This window comes from Propithecus coquereli, unplaced genomic scaffold, assembly GCF_000956105.1.
Source record: "Propithecus coquereli isolate 6110/MARCELLA unplaced genomic scaffold, Pcoq_1.0 Scaffold442, whole genome shotgun sequence".
NCBI lineage: Eukaryota > Metazoa > Chordata > Mammalia > Primates > Indriidae > Propithecus > Propithecus coquereli.
Genome location: NW_012150197.1, coordinates 1492054 through 1517682, shown reverse-complemented (window position 1 = coordinate 1517682; position 25629 = coordinate 1492054). Strand labels below are relative to the sequence as shown.

At 67.1% G+C, this 25629-nt stretch overlaps 1 protein-coding gene across 1 annotated transcript in view; it reads right to left on the bottom strand.

Annotated features, from left to right (window-relative positions):
• Window positions 1-12968, bottom strand: part of LAMA5 (laminin, alpha 5) — a gene marked incomplete at its 5' end in the record, with an annotated part of 45924 nt that extends 32956 nt beyond the window's left edge. Inside the window, 3 exons of the mRNA XM_012654573.1 lie at window positions 257-374; window positions 8215-8367; window positions 12726-12968. Of these exons, the coding sequence (XP_012510027.1) occupies window positions 257-374; window positions 8215-8367; window positions 12726-12968 (514 nt within the window). The remainder of the gene's footprint in view (window positions 1-256; window positions 375-8214; window positions 8368-12725) is intronic.
• Window positions 12969-25629: the final 12661 nt, after the last annotated feature.

Below are 25629 nucleotides of genomic sequence, written 5' to 3'. Positions count from 1 at the left end.
CGAACATGAAGCCAGCCCAGAGGGAGCCAGGAGATGGCACCGAGATTCCTGGCGCCACCAGCCCCCGGGCCCAGCTGTGCCGGACACCAGGGACGTGACCTGATAAATTCCCGTTTGCCTCCCAGTCCTCAGACAGTCCTGACCCGCACAGGGGTTGGGCGTGAGGGCCGGACTGGTGACCAGAGACCTCAAGAAGGCATGGCCACAGCAGTCCCAGCGGGGACACCCCCCAGACCCCACAGCTCCCGAGACTCACAGGCGAAGAACTGCCACGGCTGGTAGGTGTGGCCAAAGTCCGTGGACCGCTCCAGCACCCAGAGGTCTGGCCGGGGGGAGTTGGCAAACTTGATGAGCACGTAGGCCACGTGGAAAACCTGTGGGGACCGAGGGTGTCAGGGTGCCTGGGCCTCCCCTGCCCATCGGGAGGGCCACAGCAGGTGACATAGGACATAGGTGCCCCACAGAAGCATCTGTGGGTTTGCCTGCCAGGGGAAGATGGACCCAGGGGACAGTGCCTGCACCAGGGACAGTGATGAAGACAGGGACCAGCCCTCCCGGAAACCCCCTCCCGAGCCTGCGGTGCCTTGGTCAGAAGCTCGGGGTCGTGCTGGTCCTTCAGGCTCATGGCTGCGGACGGGCTGGCTGGGGGAGGTGCCAAGCAGTGGGTCCAGCCGAGGTGGAGACAGGAGCACATTCCAGTGTCGCCACCACCAAGCAAGTCCAGACCCCAGAACATCCGACAGTCAGTGCCGTCCCAGGACGGGCTCTGCCCTGTTGCCCACTGACTGGCCTCCAGCAACTGAGGCCCGGGCCAGGTGGCATGGAGCGAGTTGGGACCCAGTGCTGCCATTGGGGCCCAGGGGGAAGACAGACTGGAAAATGGGCCCTTCCGGTGCTGAGCCAAGCTCGGGGGACCCCACTAGCCCAGGACTGGGGGCTGCGGCTTCCCTGTGGCCCTCGGCTTGTAGGGCAGCCCTGGCCCAGGGAAAAAGGAAGCTGTTCCTCCAGGGGCACCCGGAACCCTCAGGCCCTGCCGAGGGGTCCTGCTCTGCCTCTCCCGCTTTCTCCCGTTGGCCCCGCATGATCCCAGGGAGGTCCCCATAGCCTCATTTCTTATTGTTCTGGCTGGAGGACCACATCTTGGGCTGTCCCCGTGTGCCTGTGCCCCTGGGGCTTAGTAGGGCCCTTCCTTAGCACAGGCTTCATGGGGCAGTTTGGACACCACCTCCAGGAAGCCCTCCCTGACTGCAGCCCATCCACCCCTGCCCTTGGCCCTGGGCATCCCCCCACTGGCCATCACTGCTCCAGCTGGGCGTCTGCACCCACCCAAGATGGCCCTGCTGGCCCCGCTGGCCCCATGCCTGTATCCGGGACACACACGCACCCATCAGCCCAACAGCACATGCTGGGGCCAGCTCCTTAGGTCGCCCTGGCCTGTCCGGATGAGCCCCTGAAGCAGCAGAGGCTCATCGGGGCTGAGGGCCCTTCCGGGGGTGGGCTCATGCTGCCACAGGTTCCCCCAAAAGCCCCCAGGGCCTTAGCAACGGGCAGCTCCACCCCCACCCACCACAGGAGTGGCTCCCTGCGGGTGGGGGCCATGGCTCCCCAGGAGAGGCCTCTGGCCCCTTAAAACTGCCAAGGGCGATAGGCTGACCATGGAGTGGGCCGGGGGGGTCTCCCAGGAGAAGCGGGTGCCCGGGCGGGGACCCATCGTCACACCCCGGTGTGCACGTCCCATGCAGGTGTCCCCATGCCCCATCCACCTTGGGGGGCAGCCAGCCTCTAGGCTCGGCCCCCACATGACGATGGGGAGGGTGTGTAGTCTCCAGGGAGGGTGACCCCCATCCCCCCACTAGGCCCCGATGCTGTAGTGCAGGGAACAAAGGGGAAAAGGCCCCAGGGGGCCTTTGGGGGTCCCTCCATCTGCCCCCCATCTGCACAAGGACCCGGCTCCCACCGGGAGTGGGGGGCTCCCGGCGGAGGGTAGAGGCTCAGCTGGCGCGGACCCCTGCTCACAGGTGGGCTCTGAGCTGCCCGCCAGGCCTCTGAGGGTGACGTCACACCCCAGGCCCCGGCACCTGTTGCTCCAGGGGATTTCTCTGTGGCAGGTGCTGCCCGGGACGTGGGAGTGCTGTTGGCCTGTGGGCCCGCAGGAGAGAGTGGGGGTCCCCCCGGGCTGCTCAAGGCCCGTAGTCACCCCACCCCCACCCCACCCGAGTTGGCCTGCGGCTGCTGCGCTGTCCCCCATGGAAGGACCACAGACCCCTTATGGCTCCAGCCCTGGAGGGGCACAGGCTGCCCAGAGTCGAGGCAGGGCAGGGCCCCAGGACCCCAGACGCACCAGGCCTCAGTCCTGCCCGGAAGGCTCGGCGCCGCAGGACCCCGAGTGGAACCCAGCGTGGCCCTCCCCTGGATGGGGGTGCAGCCTATTCACCCGCTGCCAGGCTCTGAGGTCATCCTCCCCTCCCCCGTGGGTGGGGACAGAGGGACCAGCACTGTCCGGCCAGGCAGGGCTTCCAGTGTCTTCGGGAACCAACCCTACACCCAGCCCCACACCTTGGCCTCGGCAGACCCCCGTGGGCCCAGCGCAGGGCACTGCAGGGAGCCTGCGCGCTGCGGCAGGGACACAGGCTGCTCCTGGCCCCCCACCGAAGGCTCCCGAGGAGACGGAAGGACCCGGAAGGACCCGGCGGCCCTGGGACCCGCCCCCGCCTTTCCCTGAGCGCTGGGGAGGCTGCACCCTCCGACGTCCCTCCCTCGCCCTCCCTGCAGGCTTGTCGCATTTTTCCCAGCTGAGAGCACTTGCACAAATATTGACTCGCAGACACCGATCGGCAGGGAAGGGCGGCATGGAAACTTCGCCCCCCACCGCTGGGATCCCGGACTTCCGTCCGTCCATCCACCCAAGCATCTGCCTGTCAGAAAGAGGCCCTGGCCAGCTGTCCTCGAGGCCTGGCCACCTGCACAGACACTGGTGGGAAGGGAAGCCCCGCTCAGGGCTCCCGTGGTCCCCAACCTGGTCTCAGCTCTCAGGCGATGCCAGCCGCCCTCCGCACACCCCGCAGCAGGCACAGACCCCCCGGCGTCCCTGGACACAGCTCGGCCCCCTCCACGCCCCACCGGCTCGGCTGCCAACTCGAGCTGACCTTTCCGCTACCACATAGTTCTGTGCAGAAGGAAAAAAATTTCTTTTAAAGCAAAAGGCAAACAAAAGCCGACCGGGTTATTTTTAAAAATCTGGCTATTTTAGGGCAGGCACGTCTCCAGGACGGCAGCCGGGCCAGCCTCTCAGCTACCGCGCCCCGGCCCCTCCCAGCCCGACCTTGGAGGCCCAGGGCTCCCAAAGGAGGGCCTCTGAGACCCTGCCCCACGGGGAGGCGGCAGGGGCCCCCGGAGCGCGGGGCCTGGGGCAGCCGGTCCAGGGTGGGCTCCGGCCTCAGGGGCTCTGTCCCCAGGGTGGTCACCGCCCCTCCCCAGGCACAGGGCAGCGAGAAGAGATGCACAGAGGATGACTGGGGCAAAGTGCCTTCGTGCCAGGTGCCAGGACCTTGGAGGGAGGATGCCCCGGAGATGCCACCTGGCCCTGGAGCAGGCAAGCAGCAGCCACAGCCCCCACCAGGGACAGTGTGGAGGGCACCCACGAAGCCACACCACACGCTGGTGTCCCAGACGCAGAGCTTGGGGAGAGGAGAGGGCAGGGCCCAGGGTCTGGACAGCTGGGTGAGGATGGCAGAGAAAACTGGCGGGGCCTCCGCAGGCCCTGGGGACGGTGGGGCCAGAGGGTGACCCTGTCGGCCTGCAGCCTCCCGGGCTCAGACGCCCACATCACCAAGTGCTGGAACCACTGGAGGAGGGGATGGGGCGCCATCCTGTGCCACGCCCCGGCTCGGCCCTGGCCCATCTTGGGCTGGGGAGACCAAGGCCGGGCCCAAGTGCCACCGCACTGCCCGTCCTGGGGCCGAGGGCCAACCCCATCCGCCTAGTGGCGTGAATCACTGGCAGCCTGTGACTCAGCCTAGCCCTGCAGGAAGAAGGGCCCTGTGCCAACTCCCGGGGACAGGCCAGGGGCTTAGGCGGTGCTGGTGAGGGCAGGAAGCCCCTCCTAGCGCCAGGCATCCCGGCCAGCTAGCGCCCTGACCGATCCCCTCACGCAGAGCACCGGGTGGCCAGGCTGCCCTCAGAGGCCCTGCAACCTGAGCCCTGGTCCGGCCCTGCCTTTGCCCGCACGCCTGCTGTGTCTCCACCGTGGCAGAGACCCCATCTGGAAACCACGATGAAGCCATGGCAGGGCGGGCGCCCAGGCAGCAGGGCCGGGTGGGCGCGTCTACTTGGGCCCCAGCTGGGTGAAGAAGCAGGCCCTCACACAGAACGCGCCGCATACGGGCCCTGCTCCCCAAGAGACAGTGGAGGGGAAGTGCTGGGGGACACAGAATGCCCCAAGGACAGACGGGTCCCCAGGAACCCCAGCTCAGCCAGCCCACAGGCGTCCTGGGCAGGGAGGGCGGGAGCCCACAGCTGGAGGGCAGGCCACAGGCGCCGGCCATGCGGACACCAGCACTTCAGCGGAGCCTGGGCGGGGCGGACCCTGTGACCCCCGACCTGCGTGCCCCTCCCCCCATGGCCTGGCCCAGGTCAGGCCAGAGGGTCAGCCTGGACCACAGGAAGTGGAGTCCATCCCAAGGGGACCCTCAGCCCGAAACCCAAACAGTTTAGTCTGTGCTGAGTTGTATTGCAGAGGCCACTGCGGTGGGTTTTGTTTAAAAACAGACAGAAACAGGAAGCCTCTGAGGGCGGCCAGGGCCTGAGGGGTCCAGGTGGGAGGTGGTGTCTCTGTGCCACAGTAAGCAAGGGGACCGGTGTGGCAGGCTGGCCGCATGGCTGCAAGGGTGAGGAACAGCCGTGGCCTCCCAGCCAGGCAGGGACAGGTAGACCGGGGAGGGGGCGGCGGGGGGGGTCTCTCGCTGTTGATCCTGTGCCGGGGGAGGGGCACCCCAAGCTTGGCCAGAGGACCTGCTCCAGGGATGCCACCCACGCCCCCCACCTGACCCCCACAGGGAGCCCAGCTCCAGAGACCACGTCCGGCCCAGCCCCTGCGTCTGTAACCAGAGCCCGGCCTCGGCTGCACTTCCTGTCCTTCCCTGGACAACCCCACTGACCGTCCTGGGGCACTGGCCACATGGCCCAGCGCCCGGCCAGGCCAGGAAGCCAGGCTGGCGGCACCTGGGACCAGGAGGCTACCCGAGGGCAGGGCAGGTGCTCCCATCCCACTTACGGAAGAGACCAAGCCCAAGGCGTCCACACTGGCACTGTCCCTCTCCTAAACCCCTGCCTCAGTGTCCCCGAGTGCCCAGGTGGTCAGTAGCTTCACCAAAGCTTTGCCTCCTCAGCATCCCATCTCGTGAGGGGCACTGACCTCCGCCCCTCCCCTGCGTCCCATCCCCCACCCAGCCCACAGTCTGAGGCCCATGTCCCACTATCCCCAGGGGCACAGGCCCTCAGGCCAGCATTTCTAGCCTGGAGCCCACCCACCCAGCCCACACGCCAGGGCCAGCCCAGGGCCCCTGTACCCTGACCCCACTCGCCCTCTCACCTGCCCCCGTCTGTCCTGCGGCCTCCCTAGGCTGGGACAGAGCCGCTGGAGCAGGAGCGAAGAAAGCAGGGCGCCCCGCACCCCCCACGGCATGGCTGGAAGGTGGGCTGTGGCTGCAGGTGGTGAGGGGGTGCGGGGAGAACCCTTCCCCCACAGTGCCCTGGGGGTGTCTGGAGAGGGAAGGGACGTGGGGACCCAGCTCCTCCCTGCCCTGCCTTAAGGCCTGGGCCCACTGGGCTGGGGTGGGGGTGTGGGGACAGGGCTCTGGGGCGGGCCGCCTGCTGTGTGGCCTCAGCCCGGGCAGGGTCTGGGTGGTTCTGGGAAGAGGCCGCCTAAGGCCAGCGATCTGACCACTGGGCGCCAGAGGCTTCCAGAGGACACCGGGAGATACGCAACCACCCAGAACCCCCAGGCAGGTCACGCTGGGACTTGGAAACCGCCCCGAGTCACCAGAGTCACCAGCCGTGGAGCCTCTTCCTGGGGCCCCACCCCGGGAGGAAGAACGCCTTCCGAGGTGTGGTCGGCAGACCCAGGCCGAGAGCCCAGCCAGCTGCTCCCTGATGGACCCCTCAGAGACCAGCACCCCACCCACCCGTGCCAGCCCTTGGGCCGCACCCGTAAGAGCCATGACCGGCCCACCACGCCCTCCTCAGCCCCAAGCGGCAGGAAGCCCTCTGTGCCCAGGGCCAGCTGCCCCACCCCCTTCCCAGGGCATCCGCTCCAGATCCCAGAACAAAGGCTGCTAGCAGCCCGCGCGGGGGGTGCCCTGCCCAGCCCGGAGCGGAGCCACCTGCGGAGATGGACACTGGGCCCTCTGCCCCAGCCCAGCCAAGGCTGGTAGCCCCGCTATGGGCCTTGGGGACGTGTCCACACAGTCAGCAAAGGTGGAAGGAGGGAGGGGAGACCGGAGGGGTGGTGGGTGGGTGGGTGACCTCCTCCCGAACAGCTGGAGGGCTCCTCTTCCTCCCCGGTCACTGCACAGTGGGTGAAGCAGGTTTGGAGAGGCAAGGTGCTCACACGCGCAGCCCTTCCCCGGCCCAGGAGCAGTCTAAAAGCAAACCCGCTCAGCCCGTGCACGGACGGGAGCCCGAGGCTCAGAAAGGGCCCCAGAGCAGGAGGTGGCAGGGCCCGCACCTGTGGGTCCGAGCGCCGGTCCGATCTCGCTTGGCACCCCCCACGGCACGCCAGGCACTGTGCCCACCCCAGGCGCTGTGCCCGCAGTCTCTGCAGCCACCCTGGGGTTGCCATGGAGACGGGCCCTCTCCCCTCCCCCAGCCTGGCCAGGCCAGTCCCTTGGAGAAGGAGGGCCAGGAAGCCTCCAGTGCCCCCTTCCCACCCAGCCTCTGTGCCCCGCCTGTCCCCCGCAGGTGACAATCCACATACGCGCCTTCCCCTGGTGCCGCCACTGCTGTGCCAGAGAGATGAGGGACCCCTGCGTCCCGTGGGCTCCTGAGGCCCCCAGGCTCCAGGCAACAGGGAGCCCAGACTCAGTGAAGCCCAGTGAGCTAAGAGGAAAGGGGCCAAGCCGCACCCCGACCTGGGCCAGGTCAGAGTCGGGGCCAGGCACCCGAGGTCAGCATCGGGGAGCCTGAGACGGCAGCCCCCGCCCAGCCCCTCCCGCCTGCCCTTCCGCCCGGGCTGCTCCTATGTGGGACACGAGAGGGAGTCCACGGCCCCCTGCAAGTTCCACACCACATGTTGGCGCGTGAGCTGCTCCCCCACCCCCTGCCTGCCCACTGGGCCAGGCGGGGGACAGAGGCGTCCGCCCCTCAGGACCGGCCCTGCCGGGCAGGCTTGTGGGAGACCTGCGCTGCCTCTAACACTCTGGGACTGCGGCCGGGACGAGGGCCTCAGAGAGGAGCACAGACCCACCCCGTCACACGCAGGATGGCGGCAGAGCGAGCTGGGACGCAGGCCTCGGCACCTGCAGGGCCGGGTGGACCCTGTAGACCTGACTCCGGGTGCTTCCGGCTCAGCCTCACCCCCCGGCCCCCACTGACCATCCCAGGAAGCACAGAGATCACCGGCCCACTGCACAGACCAGGACCCCAAGGCCGACACACGGACACAGTCACCCAGAGAGGGCCGCAGCCTGTGTGCGCCTGAGCCAGCCCAGGGGTGAGATCGCGGCTGGCGGGGTGGGGGTGGGGGTGGGGGGCCTTGCTTTTCACTGGGGAGCGCCTGGCCCAGCCTGGCTTGCACCCGGACTAAGAGCAGGCACCTAGCCCCACCTAGCCCCACCAGGGCCACCACGGCACAGGTATCCCAGGAATGTCCACTTCCTCACCTCCTCCGCATTCCTGCAGCCCCTCCCACACCGCCAGAAATTCCTTAAACACCAGGGCTCCCGCCACAGGGGGTGGGGGACCAGAGGCTCCCAGCATTTCCGTCCCTGCCTCCCAAGCTGTCCGCTCAGCACCCCCACCAGACCCTCCTGGCGACCTTCTGTCCACCAGCCCCTCCATCCCCCCGCTGCGGGGTGTCGGAGGCAGAACAAAAGGCGCCCGAGCCTGCGTCCCCGTCCCGCCTGTGCCAGGCTCCCAGCCCCAGCCTCGCGCGGTTGGAGACCTCCCTGTGGGCCAGAGGTGCAGGATGGGGCCCAGCAGGCAGAAAGAGGGCCCTACCTGGCCCAGGTCCAGGGTGACGTTGACCTCGTTGTACTCCAGGCCACGGGACAGTGGCGGGCTCTGCCACCAGCGCTCTGTGCCATCGACCGCGTTGCTCACGGGGTGTGCTTTGTTGCTGTTGGCAGCTGTGCAGATGTCACAGTACTGGCCCTGCAGGGGACCAGGCATGGTCAGATGGCTGAGAGTGGCCGGGGACCCTGTGCCCTCCAGAGTCACCCTCTTGCCCCCAAGCCCTGGCCCTGTTCGCCTGGCCTCTACCCCCACCCAGGGTCCCCCTTGCTCCACGCGTCCATTTGCTCAGTAAGCACAGAGTGGGCGGCGGCTGCTTCCTCAGCCCAGGGGATGTGGCTCCCCTGGAGATGCCCGTGGTGCGTTAGGGAGGACACAGCCCAGGGAGGGAGAGAGTTCCGCTGCAGGTGGGAACATCAAGATGGGCCTCTCTCAGGAGGTGGCACCTAAGACCCATACAGGAAGGGGGAGCGTGCTCCAAGCAGAGGGATGTCAGTGCAAAGGCCCTGGGGCAGGCAGAGCCAGGGAGCCAAGGGAGAAAATGGGGAGGGGGCAAGGTGCATGTCGCCCTTCCCTGTCAGCCACTACAGGGGCTCAGGCAGGTTGTGGGGCAGAAGGGGTGAGGAGGGGAAGCCACAGAGATCGCCCAGAGATGAGTCTGGCCGCCAGTCTGGCCCCCATCCCAGGCTCTTGCCCACAGCCTCTCGCATTAGGGTCTGCAGAGAGACAGAATTAAGCTGTTCTGGCAGCCTGTGGGGACGGGCCCAAGCAGAGATGTGGGGCAGCAGGTGAGGCCCAGGCTCCTGGCTCTGCCCCTTCTGAGCCCTGGGATGGGGCCAGGTCACACGTCCGCTGAGCCTCAGTATCCCCATCCACAGAGTGGGGATGACACCACACCTGCCTCTGGGCACCATGAGGATTAACAGATCACAGCCGGGCCTGGCAGCTGCTTCTGTCAGGTCCAGCCACCTGCTGGGGGCCTGTGCTCCCAGGGACAGAGGAAGCTCCCAGCAGGGTCCTGGCCTGGCCTCCCCGTGGGGGAGGAGCAGGTGCAGGAGCTGGGGGGATGGGCAGGGCCTGCAGGGGCAGAGCCTGCCTGGCTGCCGGCCCAGCGGAGCCCGCCCTCCCAAGGAAACCAGACCTGCTGTCCCTCTGCACACAAAGGCAGACTTGGCACCGGCTGCCTCAGAGACTAAGTCTGGGAAACGGGGCTGCCCCACCCCTCCCTGCCTCCCAGGGGGCCAGATCTCACCAGAGGAGGAGGAGGAGGTAGGAGCGTGGGAGATGCCCTGCCCCACCCCCGGGCCCAGTGGTCGAGGGCCTGCCTCAAGCCCCTACACAGGCGGGGTATGCTGGTCCCGGACCGTCTGGCTGCCCCAGGCCTCCGCGCCCAGCCTGTGGGTGCCTGTCCTGTGGGCTTCCAGGACCCGTGCTGGCATTTGGGTTGCCCCATCCTGGCCCTTGCCCCTGCCGTCCCCTGAACACAGTTCAGACATCCCCCCTGCAGCAGGGCCTACGGCTGGGGGCCCGAGATGACCTGCAGCCCCGTTTCCCTCACCCTCCCTCACGGAGACCTGGGTCATCTGTCCCTTCCTGACTGGCGGCTTTACCGCCGTCCCCAGGGCCCCCAGAGCTCTGGCGGCGGGGTCCACACCTGCCTTGTCCCCAGCTGCGTCCCCCAGCCCACTACCAGAGCTGCCACACAGAGGGGCTAGAGCATCAGAGGACACCCAGCGAAGTGCCATGGGCTGCGTGGGCCGCACCGCCAGGCTTGACGTGATCCCCAAACCGGACCCTGGGGCTCAGGTCCAGGGCCTGTGGGGGTCCAGGGGTTCAGGGACAGCACAGCTCCCAGGAAGCAGGTGTGGGCGGGGCCGCCAGGCAAGGCTGCCTGCTGGGCAAGACCCTCCCAGATATGTGAGGCCCCAGGGCGGCTGGGTGGAAGGTCAAGGGTCAAGGGTTGGCCTCTAGTCTTCCAGGAGCCCAGGGAAGCCTCGGCTCAGCCCCTTCCCAGCCACCGGGTCGGCCTGGAGAGCTAAGAGCGGGTCCAGGCCCCCTTCGCCCCTCCTCTGCAGAGGGTCCTGCCAGGAACAGAGCTGGGAAGCAGTGGAGGGGCTGATAAGGACTTCCCCTTCCAGTGAGTCACCACCAGGACCTGGCTGCCGCGCCGGACTTCCCCTGCCAGGCCAGCCCGGAATTCCGCTGATGCCCACCTGAGGCTGCAGGGGCCGGATCCTGAGGGGCCCTCTGCCTGCTCCAGCAGCCTGGTCCAGACCCCCAGCAGGGCTCACCCCAGATCCCATCTGGGATGTCCCAGGCCAGCTTCTGACCCGCCCCCTACGGAGGCTCCCTGAGAGCCGCTGGCTTGCAGCCTTGAGCTGCGCTGCCGGGCCCCTGGGCCCGACATCCTCAGTGACTCCCTCCTTGTTGGCACAAAACTGGGCTCTCTGGACAGAGAGAGAGCTGTGGCTTCATCTCCTGGGCCCCTCCTGGGCCTGCCCACCTTGCCCCACCCCCCCTGCTCCAGAGGGGCCTGCAGGGCCCTATCACCCACCCAATCACCAGCCAGGTCGTCAGCAGACCCAGGGCGCTCAGAGAGGAGGAAGGAGATGCCCAAGGTCACTGGAGCAGCCATTCAGCTCCCGTCTGCCAGCTGATCTCTCTATGGCGCCCGCAGCCTGGAGCAGGGTACTAATCGCTCAGCGCTACGTACTTTGTCGGGGATGCCTTTCCCTCCCTTGCTAGACCTGAGCTGGGTAAGGCAAGGCCGCCATCCTAATCTGGCGAGCTCCGAAGCAGGCCAAGCTCATGACCCCCGTGAGGCAGGTGGTCACACACTGTGCCCATTTTACAGACAAGGAGCTTGAGGCTCAGAGAGGGAAACCACACAGCTGAGGAGGCAGAAGAAAGGGACTTTGATTCCAGGCTGCCGGATCCCAGCCAGGCCTTTAAGCACTCTAACAGGGTAACAAACAGATGCGGAAAAGCGTCCAAGTAGTAACACTTTGAGAGGGCCTGCGGGCCCCTGCCGGGTGGCACAGGCAGGTGGCCCAGGGTTTGGAGGCAGCCTGGGGCCTCCCCTCCCAAAGCCACAAAATCCCAGCTAAGCAGGAAGGTAGGTCCCCGGGGAGCTTGGCCAGGTCCCTGCGGCAGGTCTGGAGACACCCACGGGCGCTCCTTCCTGAGACCCAGCTGCTATGGGATCAGCCAGATGTAAGGGGGTCCCCAGCCAGGAGATGCCCAGGTTCCACTGTTAACCCAGCTGGACCCAGTTCTGGCTGTGGGGCCCCAGGCAGGGGGCTGCATCTTTCCAGGGCTCAGTTTCCCCATCTGAAGTGTGGGCTTGAGACCTCCAGGCTCCGAAGGCTGTGCTGGGCTTGGGGAGAGAACGCACAGGAGTCCAGGAGCCCTCGGGGACGCCCCAGGATGGCCCTGCTCAGCTCCCCTCCCCCAGTGGAGGCCCGGGGTGGGGCCCAGCTCAGGCTTCTTCATTCATCCCCCAACTTCCTGGCTTCTGGGCCCTCTCCCCGGCCCCAGCTAATCCAACCTCCAGCTACTCTTCCTTTCCCCAGCCTCTCCTTCCAGGAAGGTGGAGACAGGTGCCTGGAAGCGGCAGCCCAGGTTACATAGGCCCCTGGGGCCCCTGGACTCTGCCTAAGGGGGGCAGGGGTGGGGAGACGGGCCTATAGCCCGCTTTTAGGGAGCCCCTGGAGCAGACATCACCCTCCCAATTTAAGTCCAAAGAGCCTCAAAAGCGCCGCTTTCGTGGTCAGGTGGCTGCCTAACTGAACCACGTCCAGGCTCCTGGCTTGGGAGGGGCATGCCCCCAGAGGGTCTGCAGGGATCGAAGCCACATCTCCCCAGGGAGACTGAGCCCAGGGCCGCTACCACCTGCTGGGCAGACACCGAGGCCGCCACGTGTTCCCATCCCCAGTGAAAACTTTGCAGCTTGCCCTCCCCTACCTTGGGGGACCCACCGAGTCCCGAGAACCTAAGGAGAAGCTTCAATTCTTGGCTGGGGACAGCGGGAGCCTCAGGTGGCTGGCCCCTCCCGTCCCTCCCGCCCCCGTCCAGAGGCCGGCAGGTTCCAGCCTGTCCCGGGGGAAGGTGGAGCTGCCCGCCCCCTCTCCACAGGCAGCCTGTAGCGGAGGCCAAGTCCCGCCCTCGCCGGGATCCCGGACTTGGGGCCGCCGGGGACTGGGCACGAGCCCTCCTCCCGCCCGGGTCACGGCGACAGAACTGGACGGGCGCCCAGCTGCCCCCGAGTCCGTGTCGCGGACACCACATTCGGCCTTCCCCGAGGGACGTGCAGCTCCCCAAACGAGCCGAAGTGGCCAGGCTGGGGTCCCTCTTGGTCCCCTAAAATGCGTAACGACAGAGTCGGGATGGGAGAGTCGGTACTTGGACCCACCCCGGCCCATGGCGCTACCCTAGGAGTCGGGCTGGAGTTCGAGTCCGAATGCCTCGGGGCGGTGTTTCCCAGCCCTGCCCGCGCTCACCTGGATGGTCTGGTTGGGGTCCCCACCTGCCACGGGGCCCCCCACCAGCTTGCAGTAGAGGTCCTCGGTGGGGCGCGGGGGTCCGCGCGCCGGGGCCTCCTCGCCGCAGGTCGCGGACGCGGCGATGCGGGCGCCCTCGGCCAGGTTGAAGTAGGGCGGGTGCAGGCTGAAGCCGCCCGCCGCCCGCGCCCGCGCCGCGCCCAGCAGCGCCAGCCCGGCCAGCAGCAGCGGCGCGGGGCCCCGGGGGCCGCCCGCGCGCCAGGCGCTCTCCGCGCGGTGCCGCGCGCCGCGCTTCGCCATCTTCCCGGCCCGGGCCGCGTCCCCGCGCTCCTGGGACAGCCGCGGCGGGAGCCCAGCGGGTCTGAAGCGAGGCGGCCGCCCGGCTCGCTCCGCCCGCGGACGCCAGGCCCCGCCCCGGCCCGCCCGGGCGCCCGAGCCCCGCGCCCGGGGAGGGGGTCGGAGGAGGGAGGGGGCAAGGGGAGGGGAGGCCGGGCGGCCTTAACCCTTCGGACCCCGGCCGGGCCAGCCTCCCGGAAGGGGCACCTGCTGGCCCCGGGCCAGGCGCGGGACTAGGGCGCCAGCCCGCCCCCGCCCCCGCCCCAGGTCGTGGCTCCGGGTCCCGCCCGGGACAGCGGTGCTCCCCTCCGCGCCCCGGCCGGCGCCCCGGCCGCTCCCCTCTTTGTTTCCTTAACTCTGGGCACCGCTCTCGGCCCCCGCGTTGTCCCACCCTGCTGGTGCGCGGCAAGGTTCGTTCTGCCAGCCGTGCCGGGCCGTGGAGGGATCTCGATCTGCAGAGGGACAGTGAGATCCCAGGTGGGGACCCTCTGCTTTCTGGGGGACCAGGTCAGATTCAGCCTGGCCTGTCTCCTGCCTGCCCCGCTGCACTTTAAAATACTCTCAAATTGGGAAATGCGGCGGGAGAGGCTGGACCCACCACGGAGCCGCTTGGGAGGATTGGGGTGGGCGCTCCCTCCCGGTCCTGTGGCTCCTGAGGAAGTCCGGGCTCTCACACCTGGTGCCTGTTGAGCGCCGATGTGTGCCCGGGAGCACCTGCGCTCCAGATCGCTGTGGACTCCAGCAGCTCTGCCTGGCCCCGAACCACACACACCGCCCTCCCCTGCCCGGCGGCAGCTTGAGGACGCTGGAGGCAGAGCTCGGGGCTGTGTCCTGTGTTTCTGCCTTTGGGTGGCTGCCGCCACTGGGTGCAGTGGCCTCCTCCTCCCCTTGTCTCCTGGGCCAAATCTGCCTCCAGGGAAGCCCCGAGGGGTGGGGGTGGGGCTGCAGCTGCTGGGCCAGCTGCTCCCCCGTCTTTGAGCCAGGCCATCTGGGCCCTGGTCCCATGTGGGCCGTGGGGCTCACATCTTGCTGGGCTCCCTCGACAATCCTGGGGGTCAGGCTGAGTTAGTGGGGCGCTGGCCCGCCGGTCCTGGCAGGGGTCCTGAGCCGGCAGCTGTTCCAGGAAGGTTGCACCACCATCCACATTTTCCTGGCCTCCTACAAATCTCAAATCCCAAGAGGCTGGGTGGCCCCTTCTCTTCCGAGTTGGGAAATGGGCCGTGGGACCCTCCCCGCCTCCTTCCCTCTTTCCACTTTACTTCCCTGCAATTCTTCCGGAACTTCACAGTTTGTTCTCCCACCTGGGGGCGGGAGAGCAGGTGGCTCCCCTTTGCAGGAGCAGCTCCAAGTGGGGGAGGGGCCAAGGAATCTGGAGTCGGGGCGCAGGTTTGGCTCATGAGCTGAGGGACAGGCAAGAGCTGCCTCTGGGCAGTAGTGGGTCCGCAGATGGGGGATTGGCACCGGGCAGTGTGCTCTGCCTCCGGCTGCCCTTGACAGCTGGGGGCTCAGACAGCCTGGCCCCAGGTTCTGGCTGGACTCCTGAGAACCTGCCCGCTTCCCGATATCCCCCGGGTCCAGCGGGCAGAGGTTGGGCCAGGAGCCCTCTGAGCCCCCTAGCGGCCAGGCCAGCCGGGGAGGGAGGGGCGGCTGCCTGAGAATGCGCTGAGTCAGCGGAGTGGCCTGCTCCAGCATGCGGAGGGTTAATCCGGGGCTAGCTGCTTCCCGGCAGACAGCTGCCCCAGGAGCAACTGATGAGGGGCAGGGCGTGAAGGGGACAGAGGAGAATGTGGCAAGGGGCTGGGCGAGGTGTTTACCCTCTGCGCTGCCCTGTGTGCCTGGGGGGCAGGGCGGCAGGTCAGGAGTGGGTGGGGAGGTGGGTAGGGGGAGGGGCAGCTTGGCTGTGCCCACCCCAACACCCGCTGTCCTTGTCAGCTTCCACGGAGTCGCTGCCAATGGGCCCGCAGCATCTCTCCTCTGACTCCTGGGCAACACAGCCACTTTCCTGCTTACTGATGGGGAAACCGAGACCCTAGGGGCCAGGGCTCAGTGAAGAGCACACAAGTTAGCGAAGAGACAGGAAGTCAGTTGCCCATGTCCTAACCCCTGTTTACTGGGCATCTGTTGGGCACTAGCCCCCCCACAATCAGACAACCCCAGCAGTGCTGTCTGGAATGCCCGGGACAGGGGTGCCCAGTGTGGCAGTGGGGGGGGGCAGGGGGCCAGGCAGGCAGCCCAGCGCCCTGTGTCCTGCCAGGCTCTGGCTGCCCAGTCCTGGGGACAACCTGAGATCTGGAGCCCTCCCCACCCAGCCCCAGAGTGGCAGGAGCCCCAGGGTGGGGCAGGGGACAGGAGGGGACAGAGGTCAGTGGTGGAGGGAGAGGGGTCTGGCAGATCCTCCCCTCCCCTGAGAGCAGCCCCTCTCACCTGAGCCCCCTACTCCGATGCATTCCCAGGAGCCCCTCGCCCTGCTCGGCCGCACCGGGGGCAGCGGTGGGAAACCGAGGCCAGGCCACAGGCGCATCTGACTCAGCCCTGGGCCGTCAGCTCCTAACCTTGTGAGCCTCTTGGGGACGCAGCTTGCAGCTGCACTGAGGCCACGGGGCGCCTCCTCACTGCACACTCAGCTGCGTCACTGGCAGTCACATTCGTCACTGACAGTCACAATCGGTAACAGATGATTGTGCAGACCTCCTGTCCCCAAGCCTGGCTCTCCTGCTGCCCCCCAGGACGTTCTGAGTGGGTGCTGCACCCTCAGGAGAAGCCGCTAAGTGGGAAGGAAGGCTCGCGCTGGCCGCCTGCTGGGGCCCAGCCTGCGGGTGAGGCCTGGTGGCTCTCTGCTCCAGGACCCAGAGTGTCTGTCTCCGAGGGACAGGGCTTGGGGCAAAGCCAGCCCTGCGGTTTGGGATATCAGAGGCCACGTTCCTCTTCTCAGGGCTGCTCTGGTGCCCTTCCAGCGAGCCAGCTGGCGAGAACCTCCGTCCCTGTGGCAGTCCGCATGGTCCAGCTCCGTCCTCTGGGAGGAGGACACAGACCAGCCAGGCGCTGGGAGCACCCACTGCGGGGAGGAGGTCTCTTCTGGGCATCATAAACCCAGCAGGACAGGGACAGCTTCTGGGCCTCCGTTGGCCATTGCTTGGTCCAGGAGCAGGCCGTGGCCCTCGGCTGGCACTGTCTGCGGCAAGAGCAGCCAGAGCCTGGGAGCCTGGGGGCTGGCCGGAGGAGGCCCCCCTTTGCGGCCCACCAGGCCCTGGCACCTTCCAGCTCCCCCACGTCTGTGCCCGCAGACCCGCTAGCTCTTAGCAGCCATGCCCCTCCCCCCATCTGGCCGCCTCCGCCCCCAGTGAAGCCCCCAGGAGCTGTCCCTGGTCTGATCTCTTAGCATTTGTTTTATTAATATTTACTCAAATGAGAGCAGCTCGTCCCTTGCCATGGCCCAGCAGCTGGCAGGAGGACGCAGTGAAGCAGGAAGCGCAGCCTCTGGGATTTACCTCCCACGGGCGGCCCAGGCTGCCGGGTGCCCCGCGGCCCTGGAGGGGTTGAGAGCAGCCCCCTGTTCCAGGGAGTCCCCCTTGGTATGCGCAGATGGCCTCATTCCTGTCCCCTCCTGCCACCTCCCAGTCTGGGGGTCCTGTGAGCTGGAAGGAGGGCTTGCCTTGGAGGGGCAGCCCCTGTGGGGGGCACATCAGTATAAGACATCACCCCACGCACCCTTGGACCCAGCCCCCGGCCTGAGGATGGGACCCCCCCAGTGCCACTCCCAGAGCCTGGCCCAGGCCCACAGCCTCCTGGGGGAACAGAGGAGGGTCCCTGGGAGCTCCCTGGAGATCCACCCGTGTGCAGCGTCTGGCCCAGTAACGAGGCTGCACCCAGGACCCCGACCCCGCGCCTCCCTCCAGGGGCACCTCCCAGCACGTCGCTGGCCTCTGAGGTAAAGGGTCAGATGTCCTGATCCCAGATCTGGGGGGAGCCCCTGGAAAGTCCACACTTGACGCCAGGGTGCCCACGTTTCTGCAACATCATTTTTTATCCTATTTAACCTTCGGCCCCCGTGCGCCCAATCTACCCCACCCCCGTTCTCACCAGCCACCTACTCCATGCCCAGACCCTTGGGGGGGCGGTGTCCAGGGTGGGGGCCGCTGTGCCCCCCTGCACAGAAGCAAGGCCCCAGCAGGCCCCGCCCCGCCTGCCTCCTGGGGCCTGGCCAAGCTCCGGTTCCCATGCGGGGGTGAGGGCCCTGAGCTGCTCCGAGAGGTGCCCACAGGCGGCCTTATATGGCCAGGAGGCCTGAGGCCCAGGAGGAATCTGACTCCCCGGGAGGGCCCAGTGGGCAGAGCCGGAGCCGGGGGCAGGGATCTGGGGCTGCAGCCGTGAGGACGGGACACCTGAGGGTCCTTCATCCGCAGGCTGTGCCGGGTTCCCTGCCCGGCAAGAGCCCGGATTCCGGGTCAGCCTGGTCCTCCAGGCGCCACAGTGAATGGTTTCCAGACCACACAAACACCCCGGGGCTTCGTCCTCTGTGCTGCGACCTGGCGGGGCCCAGCGCCTCTCTCTGCGCCTGACCCCAGGGCTGCAGGGCTGGACGGACATCCACCTCCCCCGACTCGTCTCTCTTCCTGACCGCTCTCCGGTTTTTCATTCTCAGGCTGCTCTCCGCCTGTCTCTGTCTCTCTCTTTGTCTTTGTCTCTCCGTCTCACTCTCTGTCTCTCTGTCTCTCTGTCTCTCTGTCTCTCTCTCTCTCTCTCTCTCTCTCTCTGGGTTCCCCTGCCTGCTGCCCTAGACCCGCTAAGCTCAGCCGAGGGTCGGGGTGGCCCTTGTGGGGCTGGGTGGGCGGTGGCCACGGGGGTGGTGCAGACCCTCAGGCCCCAGCTCCACAGCCGCCGCGCAGCCTGGGACGCGGAGCGCCTCAGCCGCGAGGTGAGGAAGTGCCGCCCGCCGCAGCCCTCCGCGCCCACCTTCCGTCCTAACGCCTCGCTTGGGGCCACAGCCCGGCGGCCTCCCTGAGAGCCGGTGTTTCCAAGCTCCTCCCTGGGACCAGGCCCAGACAGGAGGGCGAGATGGGGGCACTACGGCCCCTGCCACGTGCCTACACTCTTCAAGTGGCTCTCGGTGACTGCAGGGAGTCACTGTTCCCATTTTACAGAGGAGAGGAGGAGGCTGAGGCTTGGGGAGGTGCCGTGGCCTAGGAGGGCGCTGGCATGGTGGACGCCTGTGGCGGCAGCAGCTGCCCGTCCTGGACGTGCCCCGCGGCAGAGCCCTCAGTGTGCTGGGGGCAGAGGGCCCAGGCAGCACGGGCCCCGTCCCACCGTGGAGCAGACCCCAGTCCTGTCCTCCAAGCTGCAGGAGCCCGCCCACCTCTCCCCTGCAAACCCCCCGCTGTGCCAGCTCCAGCCCCAGCCCCACTGAGGCAGCAGGGGAAAGAGGGGCGGACTGGGCCGGCCCTTGGGGGGCTGCTGGCCTGGATGCCACCAGCGCCAGGGGCCCAGACCCCGCCCTGCAGCCCCCACGGTGAGGAGGGCTCCCTTGGTGCTGGGGCTCTGCCTGAGGGGACCCACAGCTGTCACACCAGGTGGCCTTTCCAAGGGGAGTTGCCTGTTGCCTGCGGGAAACCTGCCGGCTGTGCCTGGGGCCTGAAGGTCCCAGTGCTCCCAGTCCTCGCGCCGCCCTCAAGGCCCTCAGGCCGCCCCAGAGCCGCAGAGCCCACAGTGCTCCTGTCCCGCTGCCCGCGCAGCCTCTGTTCGGAGGGGCCGGAGGGGCGCTGCGTCTGGGGGATGCTTCTCCCCACCCCCGCCCCCGACTACTGTGCTTTCTTCCTTCATTATTCAGCAGCTTTTATTTCTCTTATTTTATTGCACGTGGCACCAGCCCCACCAGGCCCGCTTCAGGGGCTGGTGCCACAGCAGGGACACAATAGACCAAGGTCCCTGCCCTCACGCTGGTCGGTCGGGGCTGGTCCAAATTCTCTAATGACAACGGTCTCGGGGATGGCGCCCCTGGGCTGGGCCTTCCTCGCATGGCTGCCCCTCCGTCCTCCCGCCACTCGGGAGTTGCTGTTCCTGCCCCCAGTGTGTCCTTGGGGTCAAGGGTGAGATGCTCTGGTTCATGCCAGCCTCTGATGGGGCCCACAGGGCAGGGATGGCGCTGTGTCCTCACTGCGGTGTCCTGAGCCCAGCGCCGAGCAGCTGCCAGGCAATGGTGGCCGAATGACCGATCTCCTGCCCTCCCCTCATCTTCCCACTGGCCTGGAGACCAATGTTCCGCCCGCCCCAGGCGCCCTGATTTAGGAGTCAGGCCGAGCAGGCTACAGCTGGCGCCAGACACCAGCCTCTGCTGTGCCCACCTGTGGTCCACGCCGTGGGCCTCGCTCTGCAGCCACCGAGCAGGACCAGGAAGTCAGACAAGTGTGGCACGGACCTGGGGGGATCGGAAACCTTGTGCACGGCTGGTGGGGCGCAAAACAGGCAGCACCGTGGAACCCAGTCCGGTGGTTCCTCAAGTGATTAAACACAGTCAGACACGACCCGGCAGCTCCGCGCCGGTGATCACCGGAGAGAAGTGTAGCCACGTGTCTGCACAGACACCGGTACTCGAACGTCCGTGGCAGCACCGTTCACGATGGCCAGAAGGTGGAAGCCGTCCCCATGGCTGTCCGCAGGTGAATGGGTGGAGGATGTGTCCGTCCCTGCGATGGAGTGGCCGCCGGCGGCGAAGAGGAGCAGCGTCCAGGCCGAGAGGGAGCCCCTGGAGGAGCTGCCCAGGGACCTGGAGCAGGAGGCTCAGGACACGCCGTGGCCGCCGGCCCCTCCCGCGCAGCTGGGCTAAGACCAAGGGCCAGGCGGGGTCGCAGAGGCCGAGGGGCCCAGAGAGGTGGGTGGGTGCCCGGGAGGCCTTCTGGTGGAGGTGAGGAGAGGCAGGTGACCTCCCGGTGCCCGCGGACCACCCACACGGCCCGCCTATGCCAGCTGGGCCCTGTCCTGTGCATGGAGAGGCGTGGGCCCGTGTTTAGGGCTGCGGTGGACCCACGACACCCAACCCTAAACAGGAGGCTGACTCAGCCTGGAGCCTGAGACGCTGAGGGGTCCCAGCCCCTCCCGCCCCCGCCTTCAGCCAGGCTCCCGGGCCACTGTGCAGGGCCAGGTCTCCAGTGCTTCAACTGCCAAGCGACACCCCAACCACTTCCATCTACTGTCACCGCAATTTCACAAAAGGACTCAAGAATGCCGAAAAGGAGGTGAGGATGGCTTTGGGGAGGCAGGCAGCCCAATCCTCGGGGGCCATGGGGCTCAGGCAGGGCCCAGCTGGCTGGTCCTGGGCCACACGTGCCTGCCCGGCGCCCACTCCTGCCAGGCAAGGCGCCTCCAGCTTAGTCCTGGCTGGCTGGGAACAGAGGGGTGGGCCAGGTGAGGGGGGCCACACAGGACCTAGGCTGGGCCCCGCGTGCGGAAAGGGCTAGGGTGGGGGGTGGGCTCAGCTCCAGGGCTCTGTTTGCCCCAAGTTTCAACATTAACAAAATATTTGTCCTGCAGCTCTTCTAGGAAAATATTTCCCGGTGGGAATGTAAACACACTGAGACTTGGGAGGCTCCTGCCGGCCGCCAATGGTGGTGGGGTCCACTGGGAGCCCAGGCTTCTTCTTGCAAGGAGTCAGGGCATCCCCCAGCAGCCAGGTGGTGGTGGCAGTGAGGGGCGGGGGCTGAGTGTGGCCTCCCACCAGGCTCCCTCTCAACCCAGGGAGTGGTGGTGAGGAGGGAGAGCTGCCACCGCAGAGCCTCCTGGTGACCAGGGCAGGGTGGGCCAGCCGTGAAGCTACTGCCCTGTGCTCCTGGCTCCATGGCGGGGGCTGTGTGTGGCTTCAGGTCAGGGGCGTGGAGCCCCTCCCCCATCCTTGGCCCCTCAGCGAGGGAGGGCTGTGTTTTCCTGACTTGGCCCCTGAGCACCTCCCTCCGCCCTCTGTGTGGAACCCGGTCCGTGGGGCCGCCCTCGGGCGGGCGCTGGGCCAACGCTTAGTGGCTGGATCTGGTGCTCGCGCCACCTGAGAGGGAGCAGCCCTTGGCATCCACGTCCTACAGACAGGGAGGCCGAGGCTCGGGGCTGAGGGTGACCGCCTGCCTGGGTGAGGGGACGTGTGATCCTGCCCCGAGGGCCAGCAGGTAAAGCCCCGACCTTATCTGCGGGTGCCTCCCTGAGAGGCTCCCCAGCAGGGGCAGCCGGAGCACCCTCTGCAAGGCCGGGCTCCGCGGGATCCGGCAGGCAGAGCCCGGGCAGCTCTCTGGGCCCCGCAGAGCGCACTGGCGCAGACTGCTCCGGGCCTCCCTATCTCCACCAGGAATGCGCAGACCCCCCCCCCCTCCGCCGCCCCCTGCCCACCCAGGCGGAGGAATGTGGCAGAGGCTGCTGGGAGTCAGGGGCCTGGGGCGCAGGATTCTCCACCTCCCGGATTCCCAGGCCTGGCACCAGGACGCTGCTCTGCCTGCCTCTGCCTGCCCCAGGCCGCGGCGGATCCTCCTCTCCTCAGCCTGCAGGGACGCGGGGTGGGGGCCGCCATCCCAGCTCTGCTCACTCTGTGAACGGCCCCTTCTAGAGAGGCCTTCCCTGACCACCCCGTGGCCCCCTGAATCCAGGCAGGTGCCCTCCGAGGCCCTGGACCAGGCCCCGATGCCGGTCTGGGGGGGACACCTGGCGGGGCTTCCCGCACACGGTGGGGTGCTGAGCAGCGACCCGGGCCCCACTTGCTAGAGGCCAGGAGCACCTGCCCCCAGTCGTGACAGCCAAAGTTTCCTGGGGGAGAGTCCCTGGTGAGCCCGCTGCCCGAGCCCCCCCTCCGCCCCGGTACCTGCTGTCCTCCCCAGGCTGTGAGCTCCCTGGGGACAGCTCTGGCCTGCGCACCGCAGAGCCCTGCGCCCACCACAGGGCCTGGACACCGGCGCTCAGTGAGTACGGCCATCCCCGACGCAGGGCGGTGCGATGGTGACATTCAACTTCACGATGGTGCGAAAGCACTTCGAGGACCCACAGAACCATTCTGCTTTTCACTTCCAGGACGATATCCAATAAATTACACGAGACATTCAACACCTTAATATAAAACAGGCTGTGTCAGATGATTTTGCCCAAGTGGAGCTAACATCAGTGCTCTGAGCACGTTCAAGGCAGGGTAGGCTGTGGCATTTGCTGGGCCAGGTGTACTGAATGCCTCTCCAACGCGACATTTTTAAATTACAGTGAGTTTATTGGGATATGACCTCACTGGGAGTTGAGGAGCATCTGTATTTGTGAATGAATGAATGAGTGAATGAATGCATGGCTGTCCAGCAGCCCTTGTCACACAGCCCTAGAGGCCTCCCGAGGTGGAGCTCCCTGAAGCTGGGGTCGGGGCCAGGCAGGAGGGGCTGCAAGAGCCCTGGCCCGCAAGACAGCAGGTTGGGGGGGGGGGGCCTGGCCTTGCTCTGCCCAAGCTCAGTCCTTCCTGGCTGGGGTCTGGGGGTCTCAGGCCTTCGACCTTCAAGGGAGGACAATGGTGCCCAACTGCTGGGTGGCCATAAGGCCCCTATGAGGGGAGCAGACAAAACCCCACCCAAGGCGGGACCCAGGGGGCACTCGGCGGTGGCGGTGCTGTGGCAGGGTGTGGGAGGGAGGGTGCCAGGTTCTCAGCTGGACGTGCCCCTGGACCTGCAGCGTGGCCTGGTGCCCACCTGCCCGGGGGACCTCCCGACAGCATGGCCAGGTGAGGGGTCCACCTGTCATGGCAGTGGCCAGGCCCAGGAGTGCAGCCCCACCCCCACTCTGGGGTCCCCGCTTCTCCCTCACCTGCCACCCAGCCTGGCCTTTTGCGGGGGCCGGCTGGGGCTGTTGGGAGGGCTGGCCAGGGCACTGGCTGGGGCGCTGGCGGGGCCGGGCCAAGACTGAGGCTCAGTCCACTACTGCCCCGGGGCCCACGCGGCCTCTGATCTGCAGAGCTGCCACAGAGAGCCACCTGCAGAAGGTCCCAGCAGGTGAGGCGCCTCCTGGCCGGGTATGCCCCTCAGGGGCTTGTCCTTGGTCCTGTGGGACATCCAGGGCCTCAAAGTCCCAAAGTCCTAGTGGGGCCTGCAGAGCCGGGAGGTTTGGAGCCTCGAGGAGCTGGGGGCCCCGGGCTGACGGAGACAAGCCCAGGCAGACTCACCTGGGGCAGGAATTTGGATGCCGTCACTTTCCACCCAGGCTTTCTAGGCCAAGCAAACCAAAAGCAAAGCTTTGCCTTTGGTCATGTTTCTGCAGCTGCAGACACACCCAGCTGGCCCGGCCAGACACTGCCACCGGGCCGGGCGTGAGGGGCTGGGTGCTGAGCGAGAATCCCCGGCGCCTTTCCCTCTGGCCCGTCCCAGGCACCCGGCTGGGCGTTACCACGGCGCCGGTGATGAGGGACCCCCAAACCTCTGCCTCTGAATGGGTGAAGTCTGAAACCCCACCATGGGCACTCCTCTGGGCTCGGCGTGGCCCAGGCCCTTCTGCCTCCTGGCCCTGTGACTCCACGTGGCGACGTCCTCTCCCTGGCCTCAGTTTCCCATTCTGTGGATGGGTGAACAACTGCATTTTCTCTCGGGGTTGCCATGGGGTCTCTGCCAGTGCTGGGTGGTGGTCAGGACCCTGAGTGACCCCTCAGGAGGCAGCTCCCTCAGGTCACAGTTCTCAGGCAGGACGGCCAGGCCTGTGGATGGTGGCACTGCTGCCCTGCCAGCCGGCACAGGGGACCCTGTTCCTCAGAGCCCTGTGTCTGCACGCAGGCGGCGTCCCTTCCCAGCGCCAGCGTCTTCTCGCTGACTCAGACATTCTGCACATTTCTGCAAGGGCAGGAAGGGTGAGCCCCGGAGAGCCAGCCTGAGGCCACCTCCTGGACAGACAGGCGGACAGGCAGACAGCAAGAGCCCTTCCGCTGGAGGAATGGCCGCAGAAGTAAGAGTAGCAGGACGCGCCGTGCACAGCACGCCCCGTCATGGGGCTCCTAGCAGCCCCTGTCCTGCTGACCCCTCACCCCCACCCCAGGGTCAGGGAGTGTGGGCCTCCAGAGAGGAGAGGCTGGGGGTGGGGAGGCGGTGCCAGCAACAGGCCTGTGGGGTTCCCAGGTCGTCACCTTCATCCCTGTGCTGCCTTGCTCCGCATGCTGTGGCCTGGGGTCAGAGGTCAGCCTGGAGCCAGGACCAGGGCTCAGCCTGTGCCTGAGGCCAGAGGTCAGTTTGGGGCCAGGTCAGGACTCAGGCCGACTGGTCCTGAGTGGGGACAGACCCGGCTGCTGCCCACAGTGGGCCTGTCCTGGAGCGGAGGGGCCTTGCTTCCCGTCCCTGCAGCTTGCCCTCTGAACCTGATGCTCCAGCCCAGTTTGGCCGAAAGCTGGCACCCGGCCAGCGTGGGGAGCCCTCAGCAGTCCTGCGACGGAAGCACCTCCTTTCCTGTCATTTGGCTCAGACCCCAGAGAAGTGGGTGGGGACAGAAGGTGGGACGCTCGTGGGTGTTTCCGCCTTCACAGTGTCTCTCCTTGGGGCCAGCGAGCACTCCAGGGGGACCCGCGAAGGGACCTGGTCCCAGTGCTCGGCGCCCCCATCTTCACTGCAACCCGGAAGGCGCGCGAGGGAGCCCCTGGAGCTGGCTGGGGAAGCGGCACTGGCCCGCACACGGACCCAGCGCCAGCGTGGTCGGCACCCTGCGCGCCTGCGCTCGCGGATCCGGGGCGGAACCCTTGGCATCCGTGCTGTTTACGGTGGGTGGGCTGTATCTCGATGAAAAAAATCTAATACAGTAAAACAAGCTTAAAAAACAAAATAATAAAATAAAATAAACGGGCTAAAGTATAATCGAACGGAAGAAAATGGAAAGGAGCGCCAGCCCGGCACTCCCAGCGTCCCTCGCGCTCGGTCGGCGGGCCTGGCCCTTGTGCTGGCGCCGCACCACGTGACCTGCCTTGAGCCTCCCCTGGGGGCTGTCACTGCCTCTGTCTCTCCAAGGCCAGAATCACAGCTGGGAGGCGGCGGCACCAGGACCCAGCTCACGTGGACGCCCCGTCGGCCCCACTGCGAGGCGGACAGTCCTCAGCCTCCACTCCAGGGCAGGCTTCCATGCTGGCAGGCGGGAGGGCTGGTGGCTGCAGCTCAGGTCAGGCCCACCAGGGGGAAGGCCCATCTCTTGGCCCTGACCTGCCACTTACCCGACACCCCGCCCTGGCCTGGAAGGAGGATTTCCTTGCTCTGGCCCTGTTCCCTTCTACACACAATGTGTTGCAGGCTGGCCTGGGCCCTGCTTGGCGCAGACACTCTCTGGGGAGGAGGGGGGAGGCTCCCCTTGCAGGCTGCACCACCACATGTCTGAGAGCCTCAGTTTACCTGTCTGTGAGGTGGGCCTGCAGGATGGTGCTGGGGAATGGGACAGGGGCTGCTGCACACAGATACCTGCCCAGGCACCTGTATGAGACTGGGGTGGTTACAGTGTGCTTCCCAGTCACCCGCCCAGGCTTCAGATGCAGCCCGTGATCTTGGGAGTAACAACAAGGATGATGGTGGTGATGGTGATGATGGTGGGGATAATGGTGGTGATGGTGGTG